Here is a 25980-nt window from a genome sequence, read left to right on the forward strand (position 1 = left end):
AAACAGCCAAAGACCTTGTACCCACCCAACTTTCCAATCTCTTCTTTCTAACACCCTACAGACATTCAGCTCCAAACAAAGTAATAGTCTGCTTTCTCTTCCACACATGTACATGATTGAAGAATCTCACATGCCAGGTATTTGCCTGCCTCGACTTTCCAGATCCTGGAGACTCAATTCTTTAGCAGGTAATGAGAAAAGTTTTTTAGAAAAAGAAGCATATGTGAGGAGAAGAAGTTGACTCACGTCTTCATTGGTTGTCTGGTTCAGAGCCACGAGGAAAGTGTGAAATCCAGTTAGTCCCACGACGGACCAGAGTGTGAAGAAGCAAATGAGTACTTCTAGAACAGTAAGGTGATGTTAAGGAATGTTTAAGAAGCCACCCCAGGGAACTCAAGGTCTCAGCCCATACTCATGGCATGGCCCACACCATCTTTGGAAAATATGGCACAAATGGCTAAGTATCCATCTAAAACAACAGATGAATTCTAAATTCACTGGATATATCCCTTGTGAAAGGTAAAGGATTCTCTTCTATTCACTACAGATAGATTTCTAGCATCTTTAGTGTATGTGAGTGTTTATTCACCATTAGGTCTTTGAAGTGAAATTTAGGAAGGGGCCAAAGTAAACAATGTTGGCCATCACTGCCAATGGAAAACCCATCAAAAAACAAATGCTATTGGGGGGCAGATGAAAAACTCTATTAATGAAAAATTGAGGGGAAAACAGGATGTGATTTATAGAAATCCCACCTGAATCTTCTTTTCAGAAAAGCAACTGCTGTAAAAAAATTAAAATAAAATAAGCCTTAGCTGTAATAGCAAGGCAGAGCTCCTAGTAAGTAACATAAGAGATGTGCTTAGGAGGCAAGGCTGAGCCTGAGACTTGGGAGAGAGGTAAGGAAGGAGTGGGTGAGGGAAAGGCATCCCTTTACACCCTGGCCATCTTCCATTCTGATTGCTATACCAAAACTATATCATTTATTTTAGACTTTGATACCCTCTGATGTCTGAAAAATTAGATTGCAGGAGAGCTACAGGGAGAAAGCAAGCTGAAAAGTAGTTTAATAGGGCTTCACAGGGACATCCTGCCAGGAGAGGATATGTTCCAGGAGTTTCTTTCAATGTCTCCAGGAAGCCAATTTTCAAGGATTCTGTGAGATTGAGAGAAGAGAGAAAGATTAGTGACTTTAGTAAAAATATACACTGCCCCAGTGCCTACTCACTTCCTTCCCTCCCTATTCCTTGTCACAAATGGCAAGGGATAAGCTCTCACTCAAGCAAGGGACTCTCACCTCTAAGCTGGTAGTCATGACTAAAGACTTTACATCTCCAATGCAGCACCCGGTCACTGGACTAGAGAGTCGAGCAGAAGGTAAGCATCAGCTTCCTTCCCTTTTTCCTAGCTTCCAACTACGGGCATGCATGTGGATATTAACAGATGAAAGAAATCAAAAACATCTAAGGAAAAGCCTCTCTCCTCACTAATATATGTCCCTCCCTTGTTCAAAATCCAGCTCAGACCTCATCTCTTTCCAGGAAGTTATCTTAATTAATGACACTCTTTAACTCCACATCCCATCTGCCCTTAGGGTGGGCGAGGGGGAGAGTGTGTGTGCACACGCACAAATGTGGATGTGTCTTTTCTATCTCCCACAGTAGACCACGAGCTACTGAAAGACATTTCTGTTATAACCCCTTCTACCACCTAGAACAGGGCAGGTATTACAAGGTAGAAGAATAAAGGATGCATATAGAAAAATATACCCCCATCCTTTGAAATCAGCTCAGAAATATGCAGTATTCTAGGTACAGACCAGTGATTACGGCTCCAGTCTTCAAAAGGGCCAGAGGGAAGGTCAACATACTTGGTAAATACTTACTGATGTGAGTTGAGGTTTGGAGCCCTGCTCATTTGTAACTGGTCCTAAGGTACATTCACAAATGGTAAATTCCCACCAGGAAACTGGATCAATCATCTAAGCCATCCTTAAGTCTTCCCCCAAAAGCAGGCATACTCACTGAGGGCCACGTAGACAATGTTGAAGGCGAAGACATAGATTGTGAGGAGGGAGAGTGAAAGGATGAAGAGGTAGAAGTACCGGTAGTTCCTCTTTCCAACACAATTCCCCACCCAGGGGCAGTGATGGTCAAAGCGCTCTGTGGAAGAAAGAGAGAGTCCACTGCCATAGCCTCCAGAACAAACAGCAATCCCATTTTACACATAATACCTAATCCAAAGTCCTCCAGGATCATTGCCTATTTCAATTATAAAAAATACTGCTTTCTATATTTTACTTTTTCAAAACGTTTTTATAGCAATCTCACTTGATCTTTATAATCACCCTGTAAATTAGGAAAAAGGAGAAATTCTTTTCCCATTTTTCAGATGAGGAAATTAAGTCACTGAGGTGTTAAGTGAACTGCCTCACTCTGCCAGTTAGTGGCAGAGCCATTGCTTTTCCAAATAAAAATCTTTGTAAGTAGGCCTACTAAGTTCAGGGAGAATAAATAGGTGAAAATAGCCAAGAAATTTTTGAAAAAGGAGTATTGGGGTTTTTCTTGATGTCCAGTTACTAAAAATATCATAAATCTCCAATACTTAAAATGATGTGGGTTAGCTCAATGTAATGCAGAGCTCAGAAAAAGACTCTAGAATATAGAAGGATTTACTATCTAATAAAGGCAGTATTATGAAATCAATGGTGAAAGAAAGTATTATTCTACAAACAATTCTGGGGCAACTGGCTATTTTGGGGGAAAATAAGGTTAGTTTCTTTTCTCACACTATCAAAATAAATTTTAGATGAATTAAAGAGTTAAGTGTAGACTTCACCCTCCGGCCCTGGCAGCTGCATCCCTTTCTTCAGCGAACCTAGTGACTTCAGCTATAAGCAGAGTGGTGGCGGCAGCACCCCTCAGTAGACAACCAGATCACCCCTTCCCACCACCTCACTATGGCAACTTATGGGCAGACTGTGTGTGACCAACGTGTATTCCTCCATCATACGCTGACCTTGGCAAAGCTGCCAGAGATATTTTTAACAAAGGATTTGGTTTTTGGTTGGTGAAACCGGATGTGAAAACAAAGTCATGCAGTGGCGTGGAACTCACAACATCTGGTTCATCTAATATAGACACCAGTAAAGTTACTGGGACCTTGGAGACCAAACACAAATGGTGTGAGTATGGTCACTCGTTCACAGAAAAATGGAATACTGATAACACTCTAACACTCTAGGAACAGAAATCGCAATCAAAGACCAGATTTGCCAAGGTCTGAAACTGACATTTGATACCACCTTCTCACCAAACATAGGAAAGAGTGATAAAAGCAAGTCTTCTTACAAGAGGGAGTGTATAAACCTTGGCTGTGATGCTGACTTTGATTCTGCTGGACCTGCAATCCATGGTTCAGCTGTCTTTGGTTATGAGGGCTAGCTTGCTGGTTACCAGATGACTTTTGACAGTACCAAATCAAAGATGACAAGGAATAACTTTGCAGTGGGCTACAGGACTGGAGACTTTCAGCTACACACTAATGTCAATGATGGGACAGAATTTGGAGGATCAATTTATCAGAAAGTATGGGAAGATCTTGACACCTCAGTAAACCTTGCTTGGACATCGGGTACCAACCACACTTGTTTTGGCATTGCAGCTAAATATCAGTTGGATCCCACTGCTTCCATTTCTGCAAATGTCAACAACTCTAGTTTAATTGGAGTGGGCTACACTAAGACAATGAGGCCTGAAGCTTATGCTGTCTGCCTGGTAGATAGGAAGAGTATTAGTGCTGGAGGCCACAAACGTGGGATTGCCCTGGAATTGGAAACTTAATCTAGCTAAAGAAGCCTCTGGGAATGGTTATCAGAAGATTTGGCCTTAATATATTTCCATTGTGACCAGCAGACATCCCTCCCACACACACACACCAAGAAGGTGATCAAAACAAAGGATGATCTAAACAAGAGCTGTATTTTAAATATTTAGACACTTACTTTTAGCTAGTCTCTAGTTGAACTGGTTATCCAGTTACCAATGCTGCAGTTTGCAGTCACCTATACATTATTTAAATGTATTTGACTGTTAAATGTGCTACCCACTAATAATGAAATCAACCTTTATGAAAACTGTGCAATTGTGTGCATGTCTGTGTGTGTGTGTGTGTTCCGTTGAACATTTGATATGATACTGCCATTGATTGAGATGGATCAGTGGATGTTTTAAGATGAGGCTAAAATTTTTTTGTTAAATTCAGTCATCATTAGAAATACTTTGGTATCTCAGTACGTTATAAATTATGAATAAAACAAGTATACATAAAATAAATAGTTAAGTATAAAAATAAAGTAAAACCATAAAACAACTATAAGGATAGCTTAACATTTATTCTCTCGATGGAGAAGGATTCTTTTAAGCATAAAAGTAATGGAAGAAAACATGGACCACAGAAGAAACTGAATTGACTCCATAAACATTAAAATATATTTGTATATGTTAAAAATACTATACAGAAAATTAAAGCAGAAAAAAAACACAACTGGAAATATACACGAATTTTGTATTTTACTATATGAAAAGTCCTTACAAATCAATAAGAAAAATAAACAAATGCCTCTTCAAGAAAATAGGCAAAGGGCAAAAACAGTTAATAAATAGTAGTAAAGCATTAAGACAGTTTTTGCCTATCAAAATAAGAATATAAAAAATAATATCTAGTGCTAGTGAGAATAGGGTAAAATGGACATTCAAATATACTGACTGTGAGGGTATAAATGAGAGAACCTTTCTGGAAAGCAATTTGGCACTATGTGTCAAAAGCCTCAATAACACTCATAACCTTGTGACAGTAGTATAAATCCATTTTCAGTAATTTAGCATAAGGAAATAGAGATGTGCATAGAAATGTAAGTTCAATAATATTGATTGGAGTGCTATAATAATGAATAAAATGGAATAGTGAATAATGTCTAATGACAGGAGACTGCCTAAATAAATTAAGAGTATAGTCATTTGATGGGTTAAGCAGTCATTAAAATATTTTTTTAATTACTAAAAAAAATTACTAAAGAGTATTACCAATACTCATGATATAATGTTAAGTGGAAAAAGCAGGCTGAAAACTCTATAATGTATGATCCAATTTTGCAAACAAGATTAAACTGGAAGGAAATATAGGAAAATGGAGAGAGGTGTAGGATTAAATTTTATTTATGCTTTCTATACTTTTCATATTTTCTACAGTGAACATGTATTGCTTTAATCAAAATTAACAGAAAAAATAAAATATCATTTTTAAAGAACAATGAGTTGTGTACTGGTCAAAAAATAAGGCTGAATAGTTTCCTGGTTTGAAGAATTACAAGACACCTATTCAGAAAAGAGAAGGAAGGTGTAGAAAAGAATGACATGCCCAAGCGGTTAGGGCAATATCTGGATCAAGAACTGTAGATGTAGCCTCACTTTAAACAAACCTGCCATATGAAAACCCTAGCGAATGCAGATTTATTCAGATTTTTTTTACAATATCTTAAATCACACTTATTCTGATAATACAAGTAATACATGCTCATTGTAGAAAACTTGAAAAAAGAAAAAGAAAAATGATGGAAACAAAACCACTCTTAATTCCACAACCTACAGATAACTATGAGCATTTTGGTGTATTTCTTTGTAGATTTCTTTATACACACCTACAATTTTTTTAAAACATGTAACTGATATCACATTGCAAATGTAGCCTATCTTCTGTTTTACTTCACTTAGCTTTCTGGTATGAGCTTTTCCCATAAAATTGTATTGTAGTGACTGTTCCACATTTTACTTGACCACTCATTTATTGGTGGACAAATAGGTTCCTTCCAATATTTCGCTGTTATAATAATCCTGAGGTAAATCTTTCCATACCTAAACCTCTTACCACATCTTACTTGAGATAGATTCCTAGAAAAGGAATCACTGGCATCAAAGCGTGTACCTGTTTTAGGACTTTTGATGAATCTTATGAGATTGCTTTCCAAAAAGTTTGTTCCAGTTTACACTCTTACCAGCGTAGGACTAAGCGTTATTCAGCTTATTTTCTATATTAAAAAGCCATTGTTTTAGGATGCTATAGCCCTAGGGATATGAAAAGAGCACACCGCCTGTTGGGACATAAGAGGAAGAGGGGGAGGACAATTCATAATTAGTTGCAGAGGATGTTCACATGCGAAGTCTCATTTGATCCTCAGGCTGTAAAAATTAAATAAATAAATAAGGCATCCTTTCGATTTTTATTGTTTCTTTGATTATTAGTATGGATAAACATATTTTTTCATGTCGCCTAGCCAATTGTATTTCCTGTTTTATGAACTGTCCATATTTCTACCAGAATGTTAAGGTTTTCTTTAAAAAAATCCATTTGTAGGAATTCTTTATATTTAAGGGTATTAATAAGGAGATGGAATTCTTTATTTACAAAACCATCACATCAGACCTTCTTCGAATACCAAGCTTCCCCAACTTTTGCCTATAGAATTGGGTAGTGAAAGGAAAGCAATGTGCTTAGACATGCTACATGGCATATATAAATAATGTTAGAACTATGCCTATATTAAGGAATTGCATATATATACTTATCCATAGGCATGTTTACTGCCTGTTTCTCATGTTTCTCAGGGTTCAGCTCAAAGTATGCAGTGAATACACTAAGCCACATACATGCAAATGGCAGCACAGAACCATTATTATGCTCACATAATCCCACCACCCATGTAGCAATAGCAGAGACAGAATAAATGATGTTTTGGGAATCAGATCTGAATCAGCTCCATCTCATACTAATTACATGAACTTATATAAAGTTGATTCACTTATTTCCTCATCTGTGAAATAGGGATAATACTTACCTCATGGGGTTGTTACGAATCTTAAATGAAAGAAAGGGAAAGCACACAGCACAGTGCCTAGGATGTAGTAGCAACTCACTAAACACTAGCAACTTTGTTCTTCTTGAGAGTACAACTTCTTATATAGCCTTTCCTTCCCTGAAGCTGCCCTCCAGTACACTAGGGTTCTACTCCCCCTATGTAAGGTGGGCCCCACTTGAAACAGATCTATCCAGTAGAGGAAAATCGGGTTTGCAAAACAGGTAAATTAAAGAAGTGTATTTTCCCATTTACCAAAGAGGTGTTTGTTTGTTTGTTTTTTATTTTAGCCAAGAGGATACTTAAATTGTGATTTGATCTACACAAGTACAATTGATTCAGAGTTGTTGAGGAGCTTTGTTTCTTATCTAAAATGAGTTCTAATCTATCATACCACTCCCTTTGGTTTTCCCCAAGAATCGAAAACCACCCTGACCATCTTCTTCAACTCAGTCTTCCCCCAGGCAAAGTACCTTAGTTTTACTCACCCACACAGTTGTCACAGATGCTGCAGTGGGAGGCCCGGGGAGGTCGGAAGATCTTACATGTATAACAGTATTTCAGTTTCACAATCTGGTTGTTTATCTGGAAATTCTTGATACGGGGGGGTGGTCTCTGGCCCTGGGGTACTGCACCATTAGTAGCTTCTGTAAACCGGTAAAGACAGTTAGTCTCACATCTGGCCATTATTTGAGCCCAAAAGCATCTCCAAAAGCAATGGGGGCAATCAAAGGTTCCCGAGGTCCACTGTCTTCTCTACACCAGCATTTCCAGACCAGACTTTCAATGTTACAGAGTATCTCCCCAAAATTCCACTGAGTGTCATGTAATTCTTCTGTGTACATATAAAAAAGTATTTCTTCAAGGTTTTTTTTGTCTGACTACACAGAAACACATTCATTAAAAAAGAAATAAACATGGTTTAAAATCACATAAGGTTGTATATATTTTTCAGAATAAAAAAATAAAAAGCATATGAAATGAAAACATTAAACTTTACTAATAATCAGAGAAATAAAAATTAAAACCTAAAGATATCATTTCCACCTAATTCTACCAATATTAAAAGGGGTAAAAATACCCAATGTTGGCAAGAGATGAGGGAAAAGGTCATTCTCAGACATTATTAGCAAGCAATACAGCAGTGGTCACCAAAATTTTAAATGATCTATCAATTCTACTTCTAGGGATTTATCAAAATTAAAAAGATATGTTCTAAAAGATGTTTATACAAGGCTATCATTCACAGAGTCACTTTCTATATTAAATAGAGAAGTTGCAGGTTTACAGAAAACATGCACAAAATACAGACTTCCCATATACCACTCTATTATTAATACCTTGAACTAGTGTGGTACAGTCACTATTATTTTTTCTTTCTTTTTAATAGGAGAAGTTGTGAGCTTATAAAACTATCATGCATAACATACAGGATTCCCATACATCACTGAAAATAACTTCAATGTTACAGTAGGAGGTTGCATAAGTAAATTATGATACATGCATAGAATGGAGTATTATGCAGCTATTTAAAATGATGTAGATGAATGATGACAGGGAAAATATTTACAATATATTGCAAAATGAGAATTAAGCTAAAAGCAATATATATAAAAGGATACTACTTTGCAAAAATAAAATAAACACATAAACTAGTAATAATTAAAATTAGAAAAACAATTATTTAAAAATAAAAGTAATATATGCTGATTGCAGTAGACCATTTGGGAGAAACAGAAGATAATGAAGAAAAAATAAAAATCACTTATAGTCTCTCAACTAAAGATATTCATACATTTTGGTGTATTTCTTTCTAATCTTTTTTTTCACAGACAAGTAAACATTCATGAATTTTAAAAATCTGAGATCATATTATAAATAAACATTTGTACCCTATATTTTTCATTTAACATTATACTGTGAAACTTTTTCCATGGTTGTTATTTTTTCCCCTAAAAACATCATTATGGGCAATATAATATTCCACTGCATGAATGTACTATCATTTATTTAACCATTCCATATTGTTGGGCATTTAAGTTGCCTCTGCTTTTTTACTATGTAACTGATGCTGCATGTAAAGAAATATTTTCCCCACCTAGAGCCAAGGCTTTGATAGAAAATTTTCTGGTCAGCTCTCTTCACCAGCAGAATTTTTTTTCCACCATTTCACTGAGAGGAATCCTTTAAGGCACTGAGATATATTCAAGGTTCCTGGTTTCAACTTTCCAACTTGTACAGGAAGTCCTCATTCCTATTGCCTACACATGACCATTAACACCTAAGCATCCACGTTACCTACATCAGCAAATGTTCTCAAGCAGCTCCAGGGAAAACTAACCACTGCTGTTTCCAGGTTCGGTGGTGCTAGTCTGTAAGGGGAAGTAGGGTGGGGTTGGACTACCAAAGAATTGGGAGGAGGAACGGAGCAAGTGCCTTTTAACGCTTTTGTTTTTACATTCTTGGAATATCAACCATATATTTAAAAGCATATTTTGAATGCCCAATGTAGTATTTCCAGGTGCTTTATAATAGAATTTTTAGGATATATAATCTACCAGATTACAAAAACAAGTTTATATCAGACCTTCTCATATTCATATTTTTATTATCTGTTTGCACTTCTGTCTCATCCAACCTGGGAACAGAAAGGGAATGTTACTCATTGTTAAATACCCAGAACCTAGCATGGGCTTGATTCCTATATGTTCAACCAATGATTGCTGAATGAAAAAAATTAAAACATTACAGATAAAGCTTAAACTCCATTTGATTACCACCCCAACCCCAGTCTCCTTCTTTCTCCAAGATTGTATTCATGTACTAAAACTAATTTCTTAAACAGAAGAAGAAAAAAGAGAAGTATTAATATGTTGAAGTCTGAGCAGTAATATGAAGTTGCTGGCATTAAAATAGCTATGCTCATATTAAAAAGAAAAAAGAATTTTGGGACTTGGAGTTGCCCTGGATGGTGCTTCAGAGGCAATCACCGGACATTGTAAACCCTCCCAGGGCCCACTGGATGGAACGTGGGAGAGTATGGGCTATGATGTGGACCATTGACCATGAGGTGCAGAGATGCCCAGAGATGTACTTACCAAATGCAATGGATGTGTCATGATGATGGGAGTGAGTGCTGCTGTGAGGGGAGTGGTGGGGTGGGGGTGGTGGGGTTGAATGGGACCTCATGTTTTTGGAATGTAATATTTTTACAAAATGAATAAAATTTTTAAAAAAATGATATAAGAAAAATCCTTCCATAGTAACTTGTATAAATCTCTGATTATTTCCTTTAGGATAATACATCTTTAGAGAAGTGGAATTACCAGGTCTAAGGGTAACCCTCAAAACCCAAATTACGTACTGCCAAGCCGCTTCCCAAACAGACTGTATCTATTTGCATGCCTGCCATCCAGAGCATATGAGAGTGCTTGTCTCGCTGCACCCTCACTGTGCAGTATAATTCTAAAAACAGAATATTTTTTTCAAATCACTCTTATTTTTAAAATATCTGCCATATGGAACTTTTTTCCTTTTTTGAGGAGTGGGGTGGATGCTGTGAAATCAAACAATAACAGTATGTCACAATCTTAAACCAATGAGGAATAGCTATTCATTAGAGGATGATATAAGAACAAGCCGTCACCTTATATTCCTTTGCATATGCTTTGCATGAAGGTACCTGGGAAGCAGAGTCTGTGGTTCACCCTCCCCATGAGGAGATATGACGTAAAGGAATCACGTGCCTTCTTTTCTCCCCACCCTACAGTCCCCACCCACAGCATATCCAGTACAGGGCTAAATATAAGTTGATAAAAACTTGCTGATATAAACCTAAGTATGAACTCAAAAACATACTCTTCTATCTAGAGAAATATGCTAAATGTAGAGGTCACAGCATGACAGCTAGTCACTGGGCCTAGTAACCTGGCAAAAAAGAGCTAACCTTGTTAACAACCTGGTGCGTGGTGCAAGAAACAAGTCAAGGCAGTACCTTGACCCTCAGCTTCTCCGTATGTAAATGAAAAGGAACTATAAAGGAATAAACCCAGGTGGAGAGAAAGCAGCAATCACAACTCTCCCTCCTTAACTGGCTCCTAACTACACCAATTCTACCAGGTCACCCCAGAACTCCAGCTGTGCCAAGATACCTAGCCTCTGCTTTCTTCCCACTATTCCCAATATCATCCCACACATAAATAGTTCTAGTTCAGATGTGCACAGGCTGATTTCCTCTTAGCTCAACTAAAGCAGGCTGGAGTTTTTCAAAAAGAAATCCACTAACAAGCAAGGGGGAGATACAGCTAAAATAAAAGAAATACACAAAAGCATGGAAGCCTTCAGAGCATCCTAAAACAACTAAAGCCTAGCCACAGATTGGCTCCACTGGCATAGCTTCTTAGTCTTACAAGTCCTGAGTCCCTTTCTGCTATGCTATCTGGCTTGGATGCTGACTCAAGCTACTTGGGTATCCAACTTGAGAATGATTTAGATAGGCACTGTTGTTGGATGTGGTGGGCTCCCAGTCCATCTCAATACTGGCACCATAGGCTTCTTTCTCACTGTTAGCTCCTGAGATAGCCCCTACCCTAGCCCTGGAGGGTACTGCTTTTGAAGCCACTCTGAATCCTAGGTGGTGTAACCATTTATCTATGCCCCAACAATTCTTACCCTGGGCTGCAGATTGCCCAGTACTGGTCATTTAATTGCTTCCTTCATCTTTCTAGAAATTTCAGCTTGGTAGCATGATAGCTACCAAGTCTCACCTTGTGTGTCCCCCTAACGCAGGAGTTCTGTCATTTTGGTCAGATGCCCATGAATGGGCTTTTAAGCTCTATGAATCCCTGAAATTACAACCAAAATTGTCTGTATGTGCATGCACGTAAGGATATTTTTATGGGGAGAAGGTTTACAATTTTGTCAAAATTTCAAATGTGTCAATGATACCCAAAAGTTTAAAAAAAAATCCTCTAAGGAACAATGCAGCAGGACCTTAATAACAAATCCCTCCTGAACTGGAACCCAACACAAGGAAAAATGAAACATATGACTCTACAATCTTGCCTGACCAAACTTACAGGGTGGTCATGATGTTAGAGTCAGGATCTCAGGAGGTATAGACTGGAAGTAATGGTTAATCTGCAACTACTATGATGATTCCATTCTCTCACTGTTTAAGGCCACACACTGTACAGCAGTTCACCAGCTGGTTGGGAAACTCACCTATCTCCATTTCTATGAAAGCTGCTTCATCTGGTAAGGCCCGAGGAATCACTCCAGGATCACTAAAGCTTGTTCTCAACAGTGTAGCCATGGAGAAAAGGAATAGCATGGCAGCAAACACAGGGATGGCAGGAGACAGCTGAACAGCTAGGTAGCGGCACCTGAAGAAAGCAGACAATTAAACATTCAATTATACCTACCCTATGTGGATCTCTAATTCTTGCAACTATGTCAATCTGGTCTCAACAACAAAATCAGCCGTGCCTCAAGGGCAGGGACCATGCTTTTTACTTCTTTTGAATCACCCACAACATCTAGCATATGGTTCTAACATAGTAGGAATTCAACAAATACTGGATTAATTGATGCCACCTATAACATATAGATAGAAGACAGCCTCAAGGGACCTCCCCTATCCCTGGGCCCTGTCCCTACCATTAGCCTGCTAAGAACCACATTTCCTCTCTGCCTCAAGAAAGGTTCGGGCCTGCCAAGGATTTGTAAGTACTATAGGTTGAACTCACTCTGGAAATGTCTAGGGTTTTTTGTACTCACCCATCTGGCATTAGGCCTGAGCTCAATGAGGAGGAAAAAGAGATGAGAACCAGTAATGAAGCAGGGTTATAGTGTCAGACAGAGCATTTCAGCATGCTTCAAGGCCAATGAAAAGCTTTAAGGCTCCTGATTGACTTTGTAACATCCATTCCTCTACTCTCTTCAATTAGCCCAGCTAGTAGATGGTTAATAACTATAAGCAAGGGAGTAAGAAAACTGTATCTCCTTACAACCTCTTTCCAACCTCAGGTTCATGCTCACCCTTTCCTCATAACACATGTGGAAAGTCATTCCTCTTCCCCTCTGTAATATCCCAACTTTCAAGACCTGGAAGTATCAATATCATCACCATCATCATTGCAACTACAATTTACTAAGCACCCACCATATGCCAGGCACCACACTGAGCTCTTGATAGGCATTATCTCATCTGATTCTCACAATAAATCCATGAGATAGATTCCATTATATCCATTAGATGGATGAAGAACCTGAGACTTAGAGAGGTCTTGCCTTCTCCAAAAGGCCTTTCTTAAGCTGCTCCAATCTCTTCCTTCTCTACCCCCAGTAGCCCTCACTGCCAGAGTCTTGTAGCATTTCCAAGCTATTTCTCAGTGTGTGGACCTCATTTCCCCCAAATGAACTGTCATAAGACAAACAACCTTCTCTTATTGAAGTGGGATTGCTTGGGTTGGAATTCTAGCTCTACCAGCTCCTGACTGTGTGATCTCGGGTGAGTTAGTAAACTTCAGTCTCTTTATTTGTAAAATGAGGGTAATAATAGTATTTCATGGGGTTGTTAGAAGGTCAAAGTATGCTAATATAAATAAACTGCATAGAACTGTGCTTGACACACAGTAAATGCTGAATAAACATTAGCTATTGGCATTATTATTATGATCCTTTATCACTCACAGACTAATACAAGTATGGAAACAAAGAAGGTAACAGTAAAGACTTGTTGATTTTAACTGAATTCAAACCAAGTAAATGGGAATATATGATGAAAGTTATCACTGATCTATTTTTATTTTCCTCTTCCTGAGGCACATTTTCTCCTTCAAAACAGAGATCTTCTCTTGCAGACAACACTATAAGTGGATGAGCAAGGACCAGAGAGAGAGCAGGGAAAGTAAACAAGGAAAAAGGCTTACCTCATCAGCATGGGGATTAAGCAAGCTGCTGTCCATTCAGAGCAAATGTTTAACCTTGAGTTGTATATTCGCTGCAGTTTTGGAACAACCCCCAGGAGATCCTACTCCTGCCTCCCCACCATACACACAACTATATGGGAGGGGGGTGGAAACTAACTGTAATATTACACTAAGCAGTTTGTTATGAAGGGGAACATATGTATTGAACCTGGAAGATTACTTCAGGGGCTTTTGTGCTTTCTTGCTTGTTTGGTTGATTTTAACAAAATCTTTGCTCTTAGTTTGTTTTCTAAAGGTTTACAGTACTTAACGTCTTTCTCCTAAAAGCCAAGGGTTATAGGCACTCTAGGCTCCATGGTGTGGTGGACTGAAAGCAGGAGGATTGCATCCAATATCCATGTGGAATCTAAACCCCCTCTTGACATAGATGTGGAATGGACACAACCAAGCCAAGGTCCACAGGAAGGAGGAATACAGTAAGGATCAGAGTGGACTTAATGATATTCTATTCATGAACTATTGTGGTTAATAATGGCGAAAATGTGGCACTGATGTGGAAAAAGTGGCCATGGTGGCTGCTGGGTGCAGGAATTGGGGGAAGGAAAGAGATGTGGAGGCATTCTCGGGATTTGGAGTTGTCCTGGGTGGTGCCCCAGGGACAATTGCTGGATGTTGTATGTCCTCCCATGGCCCACTGGATGGAACGTGGGAAAGCGTGGGCTATGGTGTGGAACATGGGACATGGGGTGCAGCGATGCCCGGAGATGTACTCACCAGATGCAATGGATGTGACATGATGATGGGGGAGAGTGTTACTGTGGGGGGAGTGGTGGGGTGGAGATGGTGGGGGCGAATGGGGACCTCATATTTTTTTAATGTAATATCTTTTTAAAAAATGAATAAATTGAGTAGAATTTGAAAAAAAAAAAAAGCCAAGGGTTAGGCAAAAAAATTCGAAGAATGAAGGACCTGGCTAGCTTGAGTTCAGGAAAATTAAGTTTCTCCCTATCAACAGCTTGTGGATTACACTCTTTTCTATTTCTTCCCTTCACTAGTACAGATAATCAAGAAATGAAAGTCACTTCCACTTATCAAGGACCCAAAGGACATAGGAAACACAAGGCTTCATTCCATGAACAAGCCAAGTGAAATTACCACACTAAAAGAAAGCAGTCACTGGCCATCAGTAAAATCACTCTTGAAAACAAAGTAACATCTCCAGGATTCAAACTGCCCTGGGTCTAAAGCCTCCAATCAAGAGCCTCAGAAAAATCAGAGCTATATGTCTGGTCACCAAAAGAAGTTTTATTACAGAGAAAAGATACAGAGAGAATAAAACAACAACAGAAAACCAAAACTAATGCTATCTCCATGCACAGAAAGATCCAAGCTTAACTAAACCCAGTTCCAGCATCTGCTTGTAGACCAACAAAGGACAACTTAGATTTGAATTATACTACATCATCAAGGATAAAGGTCTCTGTAATCTCCACACAATCTTCTGCACCTGCTAAAACAATCCACTCTGTATGTCAACAAATACACAACAGGCCCATTATATTGTTCTCCTCCAGAGATGAGGCTATTGGCAGCCAGTGGTCACTAGTAAGTGGGTGGGGCTGGGAAGGCAGATGTCCGACCAGCAGGCCTTTCTACTCTAAGTAAGAGGAGATTTAGAAAGCCAATGGCTAAGGCAATTGTGAAGTACAGTCCCTCGTGTCTGTCTTTAATAGTCATGAACGACTATGCCCCCCTATGTTAGTCTCATGATTACAGTAAATTGGAGCTCTGTCTCTGACAGGAATAAGCAACGTGAAGATTTGTTAGTTATTTCCAATATTGATGACAAAAGTCAGGGGTATCCTCAAACATCAGTCATTTCTATTAGCAAGAGTTTCTGATCAGGATGATGGAAAAGTTTTGGTAATGGATGGTGTTGGTGTTAACAAAGCATTGTAAATATAATTAACACTGCTGAACTGTACACTTGATAGTAGTTAAAATGGGAAATTTTATGTTGTATACATGTTACCACAATAAGAATTTTTTTAAAAACCCATAGAACTGTACAACACAAAGAATGAACTCTAATGTAAATATGGGCTTTAGTTAATAATTATATAATAATAACATTGATTAATCAATTGCAACAAATGTACCATACTAATGCAAAATGTTAATAATAGGGAAAACTGAGTGGGGGAGCAGTATATGGGGAATCTGTCCTTTTTGAATAATTTTTCTGTAAGCCTACAACTTCTAAAAAAAATTAAAATAAAAAAAAGAATAATTTCTATTAGCAAAGTCTGGATCTGTCATCCTGAGTGTAGCTGAATGTTTCTGAAGCCCCCTAGTACTTTCAATCTATATCACTTCTTGGAATAGTGATATCTATACACCTCCTGAAACAGAACTCTCCTTTGTTTCAAAGTACCAAGAGGCTTTCCTCCTTCCAGGGGGATCAGAAATTCCTTTGCTTCATTGTGAATTTTACAAATACAATCACGTCCCCACTAAATCTTCATTTTCACCACCTAAAGAAATGCCATAACTTGAAGCCATCCTTTACCAGTTTCTTGACTGGCCTTAAGCTACCAGAGCTGGGCTGGACAACAGGACTCCTACTTGGTCCCCTGGGCCACATGGTGGTACTGACCAGCAGCAACCAGCAGTGCCAGGCTGGGCTAGGGCATCATGTTCCATCCCATATCCCTAGTATGCTAGTTCATGGGAGAAACAGCGACAATGACAGAATTCCATTCACATGAAAAATCTCAAAAATGGAGCTGATAAGAAACCAGACAGATTCCATGGAGGTCTATGCCATAGACTGGAAGTGTGGATTGATATTCCATACAATATCCTGCTTCTAAGTTTCCCTAACAGCTTTCTCACTATGTTTTTTCCATTTGTTCTTTTATCACTGCAATCCATGAACCAACGAGTCTTTCTTGGGCCTAACAAAAGAAGAACAAGAGAAGTAGGAGTTCATTTTGTTTGGGAAAACATAACTAACATATGAAACAGCTAAAAAATACAGTAAGACCAATAAAGTGTTAGAATGGTGATTCAGATCAAGAACTATAAGTGGCAGAGAAAAGCTCTCTTGGGTTGCTGGTGACTGCTTTAAAATGCTCCAATAACAGTAGGTAAGGATGGCTTTAAGGAAGCACTGTGCTTGGAATAGCAGGAAGGGCCCAAGGATCAGAGCCCCATGATGGCCTTTGGACTTACATGATAGGCATCCTCCCTGACATAGATGGCCATCTATTCTCTTACAAATACTACCTACCTCTAGAGCAAAGGAAACAAGTAGAACCACCCATAGGACTGTTTTAAGGTTCTTCTGATGACATTCCTGAGAGGGAAAATAGTTTCCTGAAACACTAGAAACATAATATCAGCCTCCAGATATACTGCTATGTGAAGGTTAGAGGAAAATGCACGACTGTGTTTTGCTCCAGTGGCAATGGGGGAAATTAATCAGACAGGGACATTTTCAATTCAGAGATGATATGCCATCCTCTCACAGAGGAGGTTCAAAATCTCTATTCAGACAACCTGCTCAGCAGCTGCCAAATTTCAGAGGGAATTATAATACACCTCTGCTCAAGAATTTAGAACAATTCCCTGCTGCCTAATATATTAAGACCCAAACTCCACAGGTCAGTGTCAAGGCCCTCCATTAACTGGCCTTATCTAATCAATCCTGTCTTCTCAATGTTCCATTCCAAAAACACCCAATTAATTTTCCTAAATTCGCTAGCTTCTTGCTACTGCAAGAGGCATGAGGTGCCCCCATTGTTCTTAAACACAATGCCATCTATGGCATCTCTGAGGAGAAAGATTTCGAGGGTCTCTTCTCTCTCATAATAAACGTCTTGACTGATGTCAACATACTGAGGGACATGTTTTTTGTGTTTGCTCTTCCCAAAACAGAGGCTCACAATTAAGACTCATTCTCTAAGGATGGGAGATACATTCAGTGGAGACTGACCCTGTGAAACTTGTGACCACAAAAGGTAGTAGAAGCTGAAAATATGCAGATAAATTCCAAATGAAAGAACCATAAAGAATTGTTAAAGGAAAGCAAACGTCAGGAGACATACTCCATCCTTTCCCCAGGGAACCTGCTTTATTAGGAAGTAAGTTTAACTAAGTGCTGTAACAGATTTATATCAAAGAGAAAACCACACCTTTCTAATACTATTATTTGGTTGGCCAAGTCACTGGCAGAATCCTAGGCTACAAGAAGTACAAGACTGACCTCCTTATAGTAATTCCTTATACAATGTTCTCTTTATTAGAGATCATGACAAAGGCACTTCTTCCTCTTCCCAATCTTACCTTAACATATTCTACATTAACCTGGACATTGTTATTACAGACACTAATATTCTATTACATCAAAGTTTGGCTTTGGTCTACAGAGCCCTGCATCTCCTCAAACCCAGTAACTTTATATTAACAGATTTGCTTTTTCTATTCCGTCTGTCTGTAAGGATGTGGAGCCCATTTCATCAGGATCACACAGAGAGTGACAGGATAGGGAGTGCATATTGCTTAATTTTTCTCTGAGCCATCCTCATCCTGGAAGGAGGGACTAGGGTAGGCCTTACTTTCTAAGTTCATCTTTAGAGAAGGCTTCCCTGTTCCTGCAAGGCTACCAGAATGGCATGCCAGAATGCTGTCAGTTTTCCACAAAGATGTCCTCACTTTCTTGGAGCATTAGCTTGGGAGACCCATATAATAAGATGTCATTAGGTAACACAAACACTAGCTAACGAGAACCTGGAATATACTGGTCTAGCACTATGCACAGCTTTAGCAATCTGAGTATCTTCAGGATTCCATATTCAAATGGTAGCAATGAGATGAAAGGCAGTGTCATATAGAGATATTAGCTGGCCAACTGATTTTGGTGAAGTAACCTCACTTCTCTGGGTCCAGTTTCCTCACCTGCAAAATGATAGAGATAGTCTTCAAAATCCCTTCCAGCTCTACCATTTTATATGTCTGTGAGTCAACATTGTTAAATTGTAAGTGCACCCAGAATGTGTTAATTCAGCAACATTTATTGATCCAGTACTCTATGCAAGAACTGGTGGAAGGCACAGTATAGTGGGATGGCTATAAAGACACAGGAGATAGTCCCTGATCTTGAAAAGGTTCGCATCTAGCTGTGGGGGACAAAGACAAGTGAAAAGTATAATAACAATAGAATTCAGAAATATAAGAAATGTATGATTTCTTGCTAAATGAGTGGTGTATGCAATTATTCCTATAAATGCAGAAATTTCTGGAAAGTTTTCATGAAGGAACTTAAAACACAGGGAAAATCTGGATAGGCTATGAGAAGTGGGACAATTACTAACCAGCGATACAAAGCTTTTTAAGTTCATCCAATTCAGTGATTCCTTTGCCAATATGGACATCAAAAGCACCCACGAGGAGCAGTCTGAGTTTGGCAGTACCTTCGTATGTGTCCCTCTGTATTTGATATAGGGAGAGCATACATACTGATGATAGCAAAAAACTACTTCCACTTCAGGTGTCTAGTCATACACTCATTCTTGCTGAAAGATAAGTCTGGAGACCTTGTCCACACTAGCTGTCTGGTCACAAAGTTAAAAGAGAAAGTTGGGAAGCCAATTCCAGAAAACAAGGTACCTGTTCTTTTCCCCAGGGCTATGCTTTAACAGAAGGTTGGTTTGATGAAACACCACAATAGCCTTTCAGTAGCTGAACAGCTCACAGGTTGTGTCATTCTGCTACATTGTCCTGACATTCCAGGCCAAGCTGGTTGCTATGTGTTCATTATACAAACTGGAAAGGGTTTGGGCAGACAGAACTGAAAATGGTTCATGTGCTCAAAGCTAAAAGAGGCATATACACTCATATTTCCTAAAGCCCTCACACTAAGAACAAATTAGGAAATCCTTTTTATTAAGCAATATACAATTTTCACTCTGATTTTAAATTTAAATATATTATTGAACTACTGATTGGCCATCTTCTTTACTCTTTTTTTTTTTCATATTTGAGTCTTCCAGATGGCAACAAAGTTGCATAGACTTTCATTGACTCTAAGGGTTGTGAGAGGCTTAGTGATAATCTAGTCTAATTTCCCATCCTGTGCAGCAGGAATCTTCTCTGTGCCAGCAGCCCGAAGAGATGGCCACCCAGCTTCTTCTGAAACACTTCTAACAATATGGAGTCAACTAGCTTCTGGACAGACAATCTTATTTTGTTTTATGAATTCGACCTACTGTCTATCCACTGAAAATCACAGGTCCCTCCTTTGAAATGTCTAGATTTATAAAGGCAAATCCAAAAGTAAAAGGCTATCCACTGGCATTACTAATGCTGCATGTTTTTCCTTAAGGGGCCTGATCAGACTTCTCAAGCCATCTGGCTAACCCAGAGTTGTGCCACAGGCAGCGATAAATCAACTCACACTTGTTCCTAAGCACCTGCTGCATGCAAGCAGAACCACGTTACTAAAACATACATCCAGATGAGCCTCAATATTTGGACTATTTTCCTACAAGGGAAAAATGTTAACAGCCAGAGGATGTGGGGGTCTATGCTCTTCAACAATTTGACAATTATAATGGGTAGCCATCTGTCACTGTTGATTCAGAGCCCTCACCTGCCTGACAGCAGGGGGCTAAATCAGCTGATTTCCTTAGGTCTCACAATGATCTAACACTAACAAAGGAGCCCAAACTCTGTCCCTCAAGCCCTATCCCCCTGTGTGGTTGGTAGTAAACTAAGGATGCCAAAGAAAAAGATCGACCAGAGAGAGACTTAATTCCTCAAGGGCATGCTGGTGTCCCATAGATGACCTGTCATTTGCACAGCACAAGGCAGCTACCACCTAGGGAGTCTGTATGTCTGTATGACAGACATATGCACACACACATATGCACATTTATGAACACAGATGCCACCAATCTCTTTGGGCAGATTTACACTTCCCCGTTCCACTCTTAAGCTAACATATTTACTTCCTTCTCCCCTCTGCCTCCCATTATTCCCTCCCCCATCCCTACCTACCAAAATATTTACTCTGTCATACAGACAGCTGGAACTCAGGCAGTTTACAAACAACTTGAGCCTTCATAGACAAGAGCTGAGCACAAGAAATAACTTGGGGGGAAATGCCATCTTAACAGAAGACTCAACCTGTCTCTATCAAACAGTCACTTGCTAATTATAAGCTTCTTCTCATAGACAGTTTTCCTCCAGAGGCCTTCAGGGGCCTAAGTAGAACAGACCCAGATCAGACTCTCTCTTGGCTCCCAGGTATAAAAAGGGCCATACTTGGGAATTGGAATTGGCCCAGTGGTTACGGCATCCATCTAGCACATGGGAGGTCCACAGTTCAAACCCTGGGCCTCCTTGACCCGTGTGGAGCTGGCCCATGCACAGTGCTGATGCACACAAGGAGTGCCCTGCCACGCAGGGGTGTCCCCGCGTAGGGGAGCCCCACTCGCAAGGAGTGTGCCCCGTAAGGAGAGCCGCCCAGCGCGAAAGAAAGTACAGCCTGCCCAGGAATGGCGCCACACACACAGAGAGCTGACAGCAAGATGATGCAACAAAAAGAAACGCAGATTCCCGTGCTGCTGATAACAACAGAAGCAGACAAAGAAGAACATGCAGTAAATAGACACAGAGAACAGACAACTGGGGCGGGAGGGGGAAGGGGAGAGAAATAAATAAAAAATAAATAAATCTTTAAAAAAAAAAGGGCCATACTCCAATAGCTCCCAAATTTCCAAGTTCCCATGGCCAATCAAACCAGAGGTTTCCTGGGCCCAGAAAGTACCACATCACTCAGGGTCTGGACACAAGTCTTATCTTTGTTGTGAATGGTTTCCACCATAAAAATTTAACCACAGAAGGACAAAAACAGCTAGCAATTCAACAGGGCAAGGTGTGAAAGAGAGGGAGAATGATAGAGAGCTGAGTTCAGCTGTGCACTTCCAATGAGAGGCAAGGCAGGAACAAAGCAAAAGAAAAGTTGGAGAGAAGGGTGAGGGGAGGGAAAAATGTTCTTAAATGTTATGCTTATGCTGCCTGAGTGCACGTGTTCATTTATTTGTACCACACACAAATACATACACACTCTCAGCCATGAAATTCAGACTGGAAAGCAGCTAAGAAGCCTTCAGCAACCTGCCTGACTTTGCCAAATGCTTCGCGAAGTCAGCAACAGCAGCCGCAAAAGAGCCTTTAACAAAGAGCTCCTCTGACCTTACTTTCCCAGCCCTGTTATAAAATGGGTTCCCCTCCTCCCACTGCTGTTACTCCCGCCAGCTGCAAGCATCAAGAAGTCTGGCAAAGCAGCCCAAAAATCACTCTTGATGCACTGGGAAAGTCTGAAGCCATAACACAGGAAGGACAAAAATGAGTCCCAAGAGACCAGAGCTCATTTTAATTACCCACAAAGGTTGGCCAAGTAGCCCCCTCCTATCTACAATGGCCATGCCCCAATGCGGGAGTTCCATTTCCAGGTTACCTAAGTATGTGAACTATAGCAGGCTCATATCAGGTGTGGCTTGAAGTCTCACATACCTCTTGTCTCCTTGGGGCCTTCGTCACAGCAATCCCAAACCAATTAGCATTGCTCACATCCATAGAGTATAAAAAATTCTCAGCACATCTAGTAGCCATGCCCACAGCACCCTAGAATCCAAACTGGCCACCTCCCTAGAGCAGCGACCTACACAGACTTTAAACAGTGGTTCTAGTACTAGGTATTACTTCATGGGGAAAAAATAATTCCAAGGCAGGTATCAGGCAAACACAGAATAGAGAGTTGTTTATGTTGAGTGATTTTGCAGTAAAGAAAGCAACTCACATTTAATAAGCACATATGTGCCAGACACACAGCTAGTTGGTGGCACAGCTGAGGCTGGAACCCAGGTCTGCAGGTTCCCACTCATTTGGCTTTTCCATTTAACAGCTAGCTGAGAGCTGGACTCTAAGGAAATAGGAACCACAGTAGGTGGAGTTATTTCAGTGAGGAGTGCTCCTAAGATTGGGAGGGTGGGGAAAGAGGCAGTTTGTCACCAAGCACCTAAGGAGACCATAGGGGAGAAAAGGACACCCTGAAAAGGGGAGGTGAGTAATAAAGATAAACTCCTTATTTCCCAAGTGTGTCAGATAGGCCCAAATCAGCTATAAAATTGGTATCAAAGGGCCTTGGTCTTTATAGGAAGAGCTCTCTGCTGTAACCAATGAATTCAAAGGATTGCTAGACATGTCAAGAGAACAATGAAAGTCATCCAAGGACCATCCATGATCTCCACAAAAAGAGGATTCTTCCCCTAGACCCAAAGTAACCATAACCAGGCAACTCTACCCAATGGAAACTCACTCGAAGGCAAAGAAGAGTGTACAGGTCCCCAGGATGAGGAAGAGGGTCAAGTAGAAGATGCCTTTTTGCCGGGCCATCATGACACGGCCATCACAGCAGAAGGTGTTCCTGCCTGGGAGTTTCTCCCATTTCCGTGTCACCTTCTTTCTCACCACCATCACAGACATGATTGGAATGCCTGGTCCAAATGGGCTTTGTGATTACAAGAGAGAAAAGAGAGATACTGAGCCCAGCTTTGAAATCACGTTGCCTGCTATTGCTGCCGCTGGGTCAAGCATCATCAAAAGTCCAATGTGTAGCCCTAAGAAAAAGCACAAAAAGAAAAAAAAAAATGAGGCAGGAATAAGAAAATGCAGTTCAACCCTCCTTTCCCAGACAGAAAGATGAGCAATGCCTGAAGGGGTGGAGGTGAGGAAATAGGAAAAGTTTTCTTTCCAGTCTGTGCTTGTCCTCTAAAAGGAGAAAGGTTAATGGTTCTGTAAAAAAAAAGGAAGGGGGCTAATATTTTTCCTTAAATTAACTACTCTGCTTACAATATAACCAGTGATGATCATAGGCGATAGTCTCAATTACTTTGTTTTTTAAATGAGTAAATTGAGGACCAGAGAGAGGAAATAACTTATCCAATGTGGCACAGTGGCAAAGCTGAGATGAAGAAACATGTCTGCTAATTCCAGTTTAGTGCACTTCCCAGTATACCACACTGTTCAATAATCATCATTCAAAGGACAATAAAAATAATAGAGTCCTTAAGGAGCCATTCCCTCTTCTCCTCCAGTTCTTCACCTTCTTTCTTTAATAGGCGCTCAAATATGAATCATGCTAGGGAACAAGTCACCCTCTGGCAGGGGCAGGAGGCTCAGGACATTGTCCTTACAGACACACACTGTACTGACTCCAAACAGATTTCCCCTAATCAAACCCTCTGTAACTTCCCGAGTCCGGGAAACGAAACAATCTGGCTGGACCAGCCTAATGTTGGTGGCAATCAAAATGAAAACCACCTCACAGACCTGTAGGTGAAAGGCTGACTTAAGCAGGAGAAATTCTGGAATGGTTGGAGAGTGATGGGTGGGGAGGTGGGGGGAGAGGATGGCAGCAGCTAAGAAAAGTCCTAAAGGTGCTCTCCGGGACATCTCAGAGGGTCCAGAAGTCCCACCTCTACTTGGCATCCTGATTCCCAGGCCTCGTTTCTGTCAGTCACTGTCGCCCTCCTCCCTCTGTCAGGTGTGGTGGAGTGGCCTCTATTTACTGACACCACATGCCCCACACTGGCAAGGAGGCGGAAGCCTGCAGCGCGACTGACGGGAAATCATTCTCGGGCTGGAGAGGGCAAGGCTCCGAGACTAGGCGCTGGGCAGGGCAGCGTAAACGTCGAAGGCCGGGGAAAGGGGGAGGAGGGGGCACCAGTGGCACCAGAGGTGCAGAAAAACACTTCCTTTGTGTACAACTAACCTGAAAAACCATCTCCTCCTAATACACCCGCCCCGCGGGAAAAGAGAGACCAGGAAGGGGAGCAGGGCCTGGGAGAACAAAGATCACCATCCGTGGAGAAGCCGCGCCCGGCCCACCAGCGTGGGGCCCCGAGGCCCGAGGCCCGAGCGGCCGGGCGCGGCCTGGGGAGGCCCGCCCCGCCTCGGCCGCACCGCCGACCAGCGCCCCAGTCGGGTCGGAACGCGCGCCGCCTCCACCTGCACACGCATCCCCGTGCTCGTACGCGCACACACACTTCCCAGTCGCCACGCCACGTGCGGTCACCCCGGGCGCAGTGGAGGAGGGCAGTGCCAGGCGCCCCTGGTCGCGGCGGGGCCGCTGGCGGACAGCCCACCATGCGGCCGAGCCCCGGAGAAGCCCCGCACGGCCCCATCTCTCGGTACCTGGAAGAGGGAGCCTGACCTCGGCCGGCAACCGAGGGGAGGAAGTCAGCTATCCCCAGGGGACGGCGTCGGCCGCCGAAAGGTGGCAGCGACTTGTCCTGCCAGGGCGGGAGGCTGCCTCCTCCTAACCAGGGGCCCCAGTGGCCGGGGCCCAAAACCAACTGTGACAACCGCCCACCGCTGGCCGAAGGCAACGCTCCTCACGTCACCAGGTCGCTCCAGCAGTCACTCGCCTGCCATTGGCTCATTGGCCTCGGCGCCTCCGCCCCGTCCACTCCGGCTCTGAGCTGCCATTGGCTGACCCGAACGCCACTCGACGAAGCCTCCGCCCCCTCCCCCACCCAGCTCCCTGCTACTTGCCCACCTGCCAAGCCGCCGCCAGACTCCCTTTAGGGTCCCAGCGCCAACGCGTCAAGTATTGCCTTGCAGTAAGAGTTAAACAGAGGCGGACGCAAAGGGTTGTGCCGTTTGGACAGGGATGGGCGGCGACCAGCCTCACACACACATACAGGCTGAAGCAACACCAGCTCACAGATCCCGGGGCCCCAACCGAATTTGGTCCGCCCTGGACCTCTCCAGCCCTGCTTGCACTAAAATCCACCCTAACTCGGGATTTTACTCTTTAATGCAGAAAGACAAGTCCTCTGCCTCCCAAGTCCCATTCAGTAGCTAGGAACCCCACTTCTGTCCCAGACAGCCTGACCTGCAACTCCAAGGTTTTCAGAATGAAATAAACATAAAAAAGCAACTTGAAAGGGATAACGGTCCCAAGGACATGGAAGTCAGTTTGCTGTGCCAGACCGACAACAACTAACTGACGGTCACCGAGTTAGAGAAACCCCACTGATGGGACTTAAATATTTCCAGGTAGGGAAG

The 25980-nt window shown here is 41.4% G+C and overlaps 1 protein-coding gene and 1 pseudogene across 2 annotated transcripts in view; one reads left to right on the forward strand and one right to left on the reverse strand.

Moving 5' to 3' along the window:
* Positions 1-25345, reverse strand: part of ZDHHC9 (zinc finger DHHC-type palmitoyltransferase 9) — a 37047-nt gene extending 11702 nt beyond the window's left edge. The window contains exons 1-7 of one of the 2 annotated variants that reach the window (XM_058292077.2): positions 25105-25345; positions 23228-23528; positions 12134-12294; positions 7399-7557; positions 2025-2162; positions 1108-1156; positions 247-349 (exon numbers count right to left, since the gene is read on the reverse strand). In XM_058292077.2, coding sequence (XP_058148060.1) covers positions 247-349; positions 1108-1156; positions 2025-2162; positions 7399-7557; positions 12134-12294; positions 23228-23394 — 777 coding nt within the window. In that variant the 5' untranslated portion in view covers positions 23395-23528; positions 25105-25345. Of the gene's footprint in view, positions 1-246; positions 350-1107; positions 1157-2024; positions 2163-7398; positions 7558-12133; positions 12295-22708; positions 22832-23227; positions 23529-25104 lie in introns of those variants that run through there. The other variant, XM_071213042.1, reaches the window with a different exon arrangement.
* On the forward strand, positions 2960-3842 carry LOC139438140 (voltage-dependent anion-selective channel protein 2 pseudogene; annotated as a pseudogene).
* Positions 25346-25980: the final 635 nt, after the last annotated feature.

This window comes from Dasypus novemcinctus, chromosome X (genome assembly GCF_030445035.2).
Source record: "Dasypus novemcinctus isolate mDasNov1 chromosome X, mDasNov1.1.hap2, whole genome shotgun sequence".
NCBI classification, from domain to species: domain Eukaryota; kingdom Metazoa; phylum Chordata; class Mammalia; order Cingulata; family Dasypodidae; genus Dasypus; species Dasypus novemcinctus.